The 10,646-nt window shown below is 43.4% G+C and overlaps 1 protein-coding gene across 1 annotated transcript; it reads right to left on the reverse strand.

Moving 5' to 3' along the window:
- Positions 1 to 250: 250 nt before the first annotated feature.
- LOC123136645 (uncharacterized) lies at positions 251 to 6,619 on the reverse strand. Its single transcript, XM_044556079.1, has 5 exons — positions 5,209 to 6,619; positions 3,845 to 3,920; positions 2,663 to 3,704; positions 1,524 to 1,599; positions 251 to 709 (listed from the first exon to the last, which is right to left on the reverse strand). Exons 1-4 carry the CDS (start codon positions 6,494 to 6,496, stop codon positions 1,591 to 1,593), a joined length of 2,415 nt encoding a protein of 804 aa, XP_044412014.1. The 5' UTR covers positions 6,497 to 6,619; the 3' UTR covers positions 251 to 709; positions 1,524 to 1,590.
- Positions 6,620 to 10,646: the final 4,027 nt, after the last annotated feature.

Consider the following 10,646-nt stretch of genomic DNA (forward strand, 5'->3'; position numbering starts at 1 on the left):
CAATACTATACAAGTATGTTGTGAATCGTTCAGGCAATCGACTCTCTAGTAGCGAAAAACTGATAACAAATTAATGCATATCCCACCGTTTTGAATCATAACCTACGTCTGATTTTATGCCATCACAGGAAGTAATAGATTCACTGGTTTTAACAGATGAACTTGATCTACCTAATCATCACGCACGGAAGCCAAAATGACATTTAATCTTTCTTATTTGAGTAAAGCTACAAGAGCAATATACCATCAATTAACACAAAAGCAGATATTACTGAGCGTCTGAGCACATGAATACTAATACTACATTAGAAGTGGAACAAATCGCCAATGCCGCATGGATAACATACACAGAGATCCCTAAATAAGCTTTCTCCCAACATTAAACATGTCCAAGCAGCAATATTTCCCTAAGAATGTATCACCTAGCTACTAAACGCAACATACACAACGTTCGGTGATGGACGTTACATGCTGGTTAATTTTGCAAATTTGCTGGAATGCTCTGCTGTGAACCTATGGCCTACAAAATCTCCAGGACTTGCCCTCGAAACTGGATGCAGTAAGTTGATCACGAAACTCCATCAGACCAAGACATCTCCAGATTTCCCCCAAAATGAGAGTTCGGTAAGCTACCACCATCAGCTTCCTAATTGATCACCCCACAAAAAAGAACTTCATAATTGATTGTAGAGCAGTAGTTTTGAGAAACCTGAAAACAAAAATAAGAAACATTAGGCACATTTGAGTAAACATGTCAACAGAATGAGTGATACGGAAAAACAGCAAAACGAAATTCAGTAAACAGAAACACTACTATAATCCATCAATGTGCATTTCTAAAACTGAAATAATATAGTGAAATATCACCTGGTCACCTGGATAACACGTTTATTTTCTATCCAAGGCCTGACTGTAGCATAAAATTAGACTGTGGTCAATTTTAAGAAAGATCAAGCTTCAGTTTCAGGTTTTAATCAGCTTGTTATAATATTCAGGAAAAGGGAAGACAACGGACATCATAATGACAAGGCTAAATGTCCTTCAGATTCTAATACAGTGATCACCTGATGAAGAAGGCTAGGCATCCTTTGTGCCTGATAGTTCAGAAACACTAATACACCTGAATGGAGGGATGGAAAGTTCATACTGACACACCCGATAACTATTGGCAGCGTGGCAAGTTGCTCCCAAAAGAATATGAACGGAATACAAAGTTCAGGTAGCACTCAATAACTATTCTATGGAGTGAATATGTGTTACTAGTCTTCCCAGAAAGCCTTTCTAGCTGAATTAAAGCACCAAACCAGACACTATAAGCAATATGTTGGAAACTACACAGAACCTGTTGAAAATAACTGCAGTAATTGTTTTTTCAGTCTATAAACTGCATGGATTGAGTAAGAGAACTTGTATCAGGAATGCACCATCCTAAAATTGTGAATGGATTATACAACTATTGATCAATAAAGAAGCATGCATGAGCTAACACAAAGTGGAGAGAGATCATCAGCTGGAATTGGTACCTTCATCCTTCCTATGGGATGTCTAAGCGAACAAGAACATCTGCCAAAGTCTTGTTTTTCTCGGCGTTCATCTTGCCTGAAAAGGTTAATTTGATCAATATACTATAATTTGAACAGAAGCAGCAACGATACTAATGTAGCAAAATATATAACAGTATAAATTCATGTGCATCGCATACAAGAATTAAGATAGCAAAAAATATGATGATCATAGGAGGTTCTCAAGAATTCAGCACCGTACCCATAAGTGATGTCACTATAATAATTAGAGGCAGGTAGCGATTGAGTAGTGTAGAGGAATTATAAAAAAGGGATACAACTACTCAAGTTACTTTCTCAAACTAAATTATATAGATATGGAAATATAATGTACAGTAGAACATATTATACTGTCAAAGCAATCAGAACCTTGTAAAAGTTTCTGTTCAAAAGCTAAATCACTTACACCACCACGAATATGTTTCAAGGAGAACATTTGATTTGGAAGTTTCAAATAAAAGAATTGTCCCATTCCATTTGGATACTATTGATTACAGCTTATGGAATGATATATTGGTGGCTAAGAGAATGCATTGTTTAAACCCAAGAAAATAAACAGGGACAGAAGTGGGGATAATAATTTGTGTTTTGGATATGATTGATTACAGCTTGTGGAATGATATCTTATCACTGCATTGTCTACAATCTTAGCCCACTCCACTGCAACTAAAGACAGAACTCAAACACTTAGATAGCATATACTTCCTCAATACCAAGACCATGTAACAAAATAAATACACTACAATTTAAGCTGTAGACAAACGGATCCATCCCTGCTACACATTCGGTATAGAAAATTAAATCAAGAGTATATTCTGCTGTTTGCTGAAACTGTAACATGTAGCAAATTCGCCATGTTTTGGATTTCGACTGATACAATAATCGCATGTAGTTCCAAAACTGTTTTGATGACAGCAAAATAATGAACACAAACATCACATTGGAGTGTCATGCATGCTATCATACCACCATATAACTTTGAAAAGAGCACACACATGATATAATTGCAGTGTTCATGAGATTATAACACCAAAAAGGCACTTATAACAAGAATGTTTGACAATTTAGAGATTCATAGATGAAATGATAGAAGGACATACCTGGTTCCGCACGCCACTTATATCAGTCCAATTAGCATGTGGGGGCAGTGGCCGCTGACCAGTGAACACATTATCCCACAATTTGTGCACCAGAATTTGTTCATCGGCGGTAGGCCCATACAGTGGAATTAGGTGATTTATTAGCTGCTCTATTTGAAAAATGCTGTAGCCCATCTCAAGGTACGGATAAAGATCAGCATATGATGGATCAGCATATAATGGTCCATAGGGATGTTCAAAGGGATCCCTACAGAGTGCAATCAACCGGTTTCCGAGTTCATAAACAGTATTAAATCGAGGAACAACAATTGGGCGTTGATGGGTCAGGATGACTCCATTTCCAGACTGCTGACGGATCATCTCTTGATTGTAAGAAGCCCAATAATCGATCAATGGATGAAGACCTGCAGGTGTTAACAGCTCCTGGGGGAAGATTAGCCCCAATGCCTCAAACACGTAGTAACTTCGCGCTGCAGCTGGCGTTGCATAAAAGTGCTTGAATTCAGTCCGAAACAGATAATTGTATGACTTGTTCCTCTGAATCCTCTCCTCCGGAAATCTGGTGGCTGAGTGGTTTGTAATCAATCTTTTATCTATGTTGGTTGCTCTCTGTAAATAGTGTAGAAAGTGTGCGAGATCAGCGGGCAAATTTACTTCCTCGATTGGCTTTCCTGTTGTTATGAGAACTGCAAGTTTGAAAAGCTCATAAATTGAGAGATAGGGGCACCCAGTTTCTTCTCCATTGTTGATTAGATTCGTATGCTTGAACATAATGCCCCGAGCTGAGGGAGCCCACAATAGGTTTTCCAAGACAATAAGCTCACTAACATTGACGCCTCTCATCAGATTAACAGTTGCTAGATCTACTAAATCACGAAGAGATAGGAGTGCCAGCTTCCCAGTACTGTAATGGCCATTGCGGATTATATCTTCTACCCTTATAAGCCCGCCTGGAACAAGGCTCTTCAGCATACTTCCCTTCACCAGCATCTGCTCAAAAGGACACCATATTTCATTCTTCGCCTCATACTCATGACTGAACCTGGCAATGAAATGCATACATTGTGTCAACCGCTAATGTTTGAAACCAGTAAGTACAGAACTGTATATAGTTAAAACATTTCACTATACATTACCCCACCCCACCCCAACCAAGTACTGAAAATCTTGTGTGATACTTACAGAAGTTGACGAATGACCGGTATTTGTTTGCGCTGGAAGCTTGTGGCATAGCTGAATAGCCTCCGCGGATGCATATCTGCAACCAAACAAGCCACATGACCATCAGAAAGGGGCATAAACCAATTCTATCAGCTGCATATAAACAAGAGATACGACACTTATCATCACAGCATCAAGCCATTTATCAATGATTATCTAATCTTATATGCACCGACATTTCAGCGCTGATGCCATATCAAAAGAAATATCACCAAATTTTCAAAATACCTCGACAAGTAGTCACAGAAAAAGAGGATGCAAGGTAGAAAGAGAAACATCATAATAAACTAGTTTCATATAGTATGACATCGCAACCATTCAGAAAATGGGAAATCAAATCTATATGCAGTGTTGCCAAACAAGCAAATACGACGCTTTAACCGTCCAAGAATCAGAATAACGGCTATATCCTAGCAATCACATTGAAGCCCGCTCAGTGCGATCTGTATTCCATGTTGCCAAACAAGTAAATATGACACTTTAACCATCTAAGAATCAGAATGATGTCTATATCCTAGCAATCAAATTGAAGCGAGCTCAATGCGATCTATACACAATGTAGTCAAACAAGTAAATATGACACTAGTAATGCTACGGAATTTACATCAGTATAGATTCCCATGCATCGTTTACAAGAATTAAGCTAGTGAAAATATGGTAGTTAGAGCAGGTTCTCAAGAATTCAGCACCATATATACCCATAAGCGATATCACACTAACAATTAATTGAAAATAACAATTGAGCACTGCAGAGGAATTATTACAAGGAATAAATGATACACCTCCTGAGGTTACCTTCTAAAACCAAATTATATAATATGGAAATATTAACGTAGAACATACAGTGTACCATCAAAGCAACCAGAACCTTGTACAGATTTCAGTTCAAAAGGGAAATCACTTACACCACTGGGAATATGTTTCAAGGAAAATCCTTGATTTGTAAGTTTCAAATCAGAGAAAGGTCCCATTCCCAAGTATTTGGACTGTTTTAAACCCAAGGGAAAAAAAACAGGAACAGAAATGGGATAATGGTTTTGGATACGATCGACACATTATAGTCATTGATTAGGAGCTTATGGAATGATATACTAGCGGCTAAGCGACCAATGCATTGTTTAAACCCCCCCCCCCCCCCCCCCCCCCAAAAAAAAAACAGGGACATAAGTGGGATAACTTAATTACAGCTTATGGAATGGTCATTAGTGACTAAGTGATAACTGCATTGTCAACAGCCATAGCACATTCAATTGCAACTAAAGACAGTACTCATACACATAGATAGACATGATTCTAATTACAGAGAAATGGGTCGCTGTAATCACCTGGAATCGGGCTTGATCCGAGAAATGAGGGGAGCACACATGGCAGAACGAAACTTGAGATGCACTTGCTTGGATGAACGCCACTTCCGAAGTCCACACACTCAACCGGCCTCTTCCAGCGCATGTCAACACTTACAAAATATCCATTGCCCACGGGCACAGTGAGATGCACTAAGTCGGCGCTCATCGGATCGATAGCAGCAATCATAGGCGCCACCTTGCCTCCGGGGCAGAGAGTTTTCCAGGTCACCATGTGCTCCAGCATCCAGCGGCCACTCTGTTCATCAAGCATGAACGACTTGATGTTGAAGGGCTCGTCCTTGGAAACCTCCACAAACCTCAGCCTGCCGTCGCTGACCCCCATGCGCCTGTGCTGGAGGAGCTGCCTCATCTCTGCCTCGCCCTGTTGGTCAGGAAGCATGATGTCTCCCGGCAGCTCGACGAGGCAGAGCTCGGGCCGGTCGCTGAACGGGTCGACGTTGACGGCGCCCCAGCTCACGTCTACCCACCAGAGCCGCCCTCCGAAGTCCAGCACCTCGTGGTTCATGTACATGAGGCGCCCAGCCGGTAGCGGGGACGGCAGCAGCAGCTCGTCCCACTCCCCTGTCTCCGAGGAGAGCCGGCGCAGCAGGAAACGCCGCCCATCGCCGACCAAGCTGAGCTGCGCAGCGGCGTACCTCCTGGGTGGTCCGTGCCCACCGTCGGCCTGGGTGAGGAGGCCCGTGGAGGCGGTGAAGGCGTCCTCCGTGCCGTCGAAGTCCGGAAGGCGGGCCATCTCGCCGGTGACGGGGTTGCAGACGAAGCGCGCGAGCCTCATGATGTCGCAGCAGTAGGAGCGAGCGTAGGCCTGGTCGAGGACCTCGAACGGGGCGGTGGACGGGCCCTGGTACTCGAACATCCCCGTGGGGTCGGCGCGGTTCCTGAACGTGCCGAGCAGGAGGAGGCCGTCGCTGCTCGCGGCGAGCACGCCGCTGCCGAAGATATCGACAAGGGTGCTGGCCGGTTGGGGAGAGCCCTGCTCGGGGGCCAGGCTGCCGAAGTCGAAGAAGTTGGAGGGCTGGCCGTCGGAGCTGGCCGTGTCCGGGAGCGGGTCGAGACCGAAGGCGTGCCTTGGGACGGAGACGCGGGAGGCGAGCGGGGGCGGGGCGAGCGCGAGGGAGACGCCCCGCGCGGCCGCGGACTCCTCCGCCGTGGAGATCCGGTAAATCATGGCCCAGGCGGGGCGCCAAGAGGCGGTGGAGAGGGAGCGGCGGAGGGGGCCGGATAGGCGGCGGAGCGGCCGCAGCATCTCGCCGGAGGAGGCGGTGCCGCGGTAGTGGATTTGGCGGGGGTAATCTGGTAGGGGTAGCTTAGCTGCAGCCTAGCAAGCGAAGGGGAGAGAGGGTTTAGGAAGGGAACCGGAGAAGCCGAGGCGAGGATTGGGGCTGGTTGGTTGGTTGGTTGGTTCACAAGGACTTGGTTCACGCGAGAAATTGAATCTTTTACCTGGTTCACGCAGCTCCGCCACAAAGGCTTTTCTATGTGCTTGGCGTGGACCCCATTTGTCGGTGGGTCGAACTGAACAGTATGTCTCGTCTATCCGAACGTTGTGGAACGGGCGTTCTGGAGCTCTCCCGTAACCAAACACATTTGTTTGAAACATTTGTTTTTCAAAGACAAAAGACCAACGGCGAAGCTATGTACTCCCTCCGTCCGAAAATACTTGTCGGACGGAGGGAGCACAAGTCTGCCAAAATGAGATTTGATCTTTACCAGGTAGTAATGGCGCCTGCAGCTTTGTGAAAAGTTCATCCTACCATCCACATGCAAACACACGCACACTGCTGGCTCGGTTGCTTCACCTCTATTCCCAACCACGCTTTGTCACGGCTGCTAGCATCCATCGACTGTGAGAATACTTATGTGGCCGATGTAAATAATAGTTTGATTTTAATGAAGAGTTTAGTATGATGGTTACTAGTAGAAATTATAGATTAAAGTCTGGGTTTTAATTCCCTCTTATCTCCCTCTGTTAATCTTCACAAACTAGAGTGCATGTGTGTACGTGTGGCAAAGTCACGTGCCTAGCGCATAGACGTGTATTAGTGCCTCGTTATGGCGACGTACTGGTGCATGCACGGATTAATTGATATGCGCTAAGAACGTGTTTGGTTGCCTGCATATGACCCAGCCTAACCCGCGCGGGATGAAACAGGCCCGTTTGGTTGTCTGCGTTTACTGTGCGGCCCACATGGTACGAACCTTAAAGCACCTCCAAGCCAGGCCCAGGGGAAACGCCCGAATCGGCAGTAACTCGCGAGCCTGGCTTGGGCGACGCAGGGGAGGGCGACGCGCTTCTCTCCTCGTGCGACCAGGGAGATGGCGCGAGCTTGCCCGCGTCGTCGAAAAATCAGCGGTAGGATTTCGGCTCACCCCCCTCCCCCCCGAGTCCACCCTATTTAGCCCTCTCCATCACCGCCCAACTCCCGCCACCATTCTCCCCCCCTTTCGAGCTTTCACGTCGATGCGAATCGGCACCGACGCGCAGGTAAGCGGCGGATCCTCATCGGTCGGCGGTCCACGGCGTCGGCGGTCCTTCACCGGCCGGCGATGATCTTCTACGTCCGTTCCCCCCTCGTCCTCGAGCTGCAGCTATGGCCTCTGTGAGTTCAATCCCCCTTTCTCTCTGTTTCTTCTAGCTAGATCTGAGCTGCAGCTAGGGTTTGATGTAGATGCATGATTGATTAGTGCTCTGATCTATGAACTCATATGGTTGATTGCTATGCTGCGGTTGCAATTTGTGGTAGGGTTAGATGTTCAAGCATGTGGTAGGCTAGGTTAGATGTATGTTCCTACTCATAGATTGTTCGGTGTGCTTAGTATGATAGCGATGAACCATGTGCTTAGTATAATAGTGATGAAGCATGTGCTTGGTATGATAGTGATGAACCATGTACATGTATGCTCCTGCTTTCATGGATTGTCCGGTATGTTCTGTGCTATGCTTACTGTCAATGCATGCCACGATTGTAGGATATGACCACGTAGACGCAAGATCTTAGTCAGGCCCTTGTCCTGTCCGACAGCCAGTTTCCTCCATTGTTTGTCGAGCAGTCGTAGCCTATGTCCGCGATGGCACCTGATTCAGAGGTGTTCGCGTCTGATTCTGCCTATGTGCCAGTAGTGCTCGTTGAGCAAACTTCTGCTGCTGCCACTGCACTCAAGGTAGCAATAGCAAAGCCAAAGAAGGATGGTAGGTCAAACAACATTGCATACTAAATGCTTCTGCATATTTAATACTCCTATCCTCAAATAGAATCATTAAACAAGCAAACATATGCAAACAATGCAACCATAACAGCAATATGTCAAAATAGTACAGTCTGTAAAGAATGCAAGAGTATCAATACTTTCCTGACTCCAAAAATTATGAACTAAAATTCCCACAGTAATAAATTTATCAGATCTCAATATTCAAAAAGATTCAACATTATACCACCCTCTGACTTTTCTAGGGAATTTTTGCAACAGCGGTAAACTTTCTGTTTTCAAACAGCAACATGTATACTAGCAAAATAAGCATGGCAAAGGCTATCCTTGACTTCTTTATTGAAACTAAAGATGAAAAACATTATTCTAACTGACAGCAAGCAAATACTAACAAGAGAAAATGACGCTCCAAGTAAAACACATATCATGTGGTGAATAAAAATATAGCTCTAAGTAAAGTTACCGATGAACGAAGACGAAAGAGGGGATGCCTTCCGGGGCATCCCCAAGCTTAGGCTTTTGGCTATTCTTGAATATTATCTTGGGGTGCCTTGGGCATCCCCAAGCTTAGGCTCTTGCCACTCCTTATTCCATAGTCCATCGAATCCTTACCCAAAACTTGAAAACTCCACAACACAAAACTCAACAGAAAACTCGTAAGCTCCGTTAGTATAATAAGGTAAAACCACCATTTAGGTACTGTAATGAACTCATTCTAAATTCATATGGGTGTAATATCTACTGTACTTCAACTTATCTATGGTTCATACACTCCGATACTAATCATAGATTCATCAAAATAAGCAAACAACACATAGGAAACAGAATCTGTCAAAAACATAACAGTCTGTAGTAATCTGTATCAAACGTATACTTCTGGAACTACAAAAATTCTACCAAATTAGGAAGACCTGAGCAATTTGTGTACCAATCCATATCAAAACGAATCAGATCAGAAGCACGTTTTTGTGAATTAACAAAACTAAATAACTGGGTGCAAAAGTTTCTGATTTTCAGCAGGATCAACACAACTATCACCGTAAGCTATCCTGAAGGTCTTACTTGCACTTTATTGAAACAAAAAGCTATAAAACATGATTACTACAGTAGCATAATAATGTGGACACACAAAAATAGTAAGGATAAATATTGGGTTGTCTCCCAACAAGCGCTTTTCTTTAATGCCTTTCTAGCTAGGCATGATGATGATAATGATGCTCACATAAAAGATAAGAATTGAAACATAACAGCAGCATCATGAAGCATATGACTAGCACTTTTAAGCCTAACCCACTTCCTATGCATAGGGATTTTGTGAGCAAACAACTTATGGGAACAATAATCAACTAGCATAGGAAGGTAACACAAGCATAGCTTCAATAATTTAAGCACATAGAGAGGAAACTTGACATTATTGCAATTCCTACAAGCATATGTTCCTCCCTCATAATAATTTTCAGTGGCATCATGAATGAATTCAACAATATAACCAGCACCTAAAGCATTCTTTTAATGATCTACAAGCATAGAAAATTTACTACTCTCCTCATAAGCAAAATTCTTCTCATGAATAGTAGTGGGAGCAAACTCAACAAAATAACTATCATGTGATTGAAAATTAAGATCAGGATGACAAATTTCATGGTTATCATTATTCTTTAAAGCATACGTGTCATCACAATAATCATCATAGATAGGAGGCATGCTTTCATCATAGTAAATTTGCTCATCAAAGCTTGGGGGACAAAAATATCATCTTCATCAAACATAGCTTCCTCAAGCTTGTGGCTTTGCATATCATTAGCATCATGGATATTCAAGGAATTCATGCTAACAACATTGCAATCATGCTCATCATTCACATATTTCATGCGAAGCATTCTATGTAATTCTTCTTCTAGCACTTGAGCACAATATTCTTTTCCATCATACTCACGAAAGATATTAAAAAGGTGAAGTGTATGAGACAAACTTAACTCCATTTTTTTGTAGTTTTCTTTTATAAACTAAACTAGTGATAAAACAAGAAACAAAAAGATTCGATTGCAAGATCTAAAGATATACCTTCACTTACCTAGCCTCCCCGGCAACGGCGCCAGAAAAGAGCTTGATGTCTACTACACAACCTTCTTCTTGTAGACGTTGTTGGGCCTGCAAGTGCACAGGTTTGTAGGACAGTAGCAAATTTC

Source organism: Triticum aestivum, chromosome 1B (genome assembly GCF_018294505.1).
Source record: "Triticum aestivum cultivar Chinese Spring chromosome 1B, IWGSC CS RefSeq v2.1, whole genome shotgun sequence".
Classification (NCBI taxonomy): domain Eukaryota; kingdom Viridiplantae; phylum Streptophyta; class Magnoliopsida; order Poales; family Poaceae; genus Triticum; species Triticum aestivum.

Coding starts and splice junctions, on each gene's coding strand:
- LOC123136645 (XM_044556079.1), bottom strand. CDS start 6,496: ATGCTGCGGCCGCTCCGCCGCCTATCCGGCCCCCTCCGCCGCTCCCTC. Junction 3,921..5,208: donor CGGATCAAGCCCGATTCCAG/GTGATTACAGCG, acceptor GTTTGGTTGCAG/ATATGCATCCGCGGAGGCTA. Junction 3,705..3,844: donor CCGGTCATTCGTCAACTTCT/GTAAGTATCACA, acceptor TTTCATTGCCAG/GTTCAGTCATGAGTATGAGG.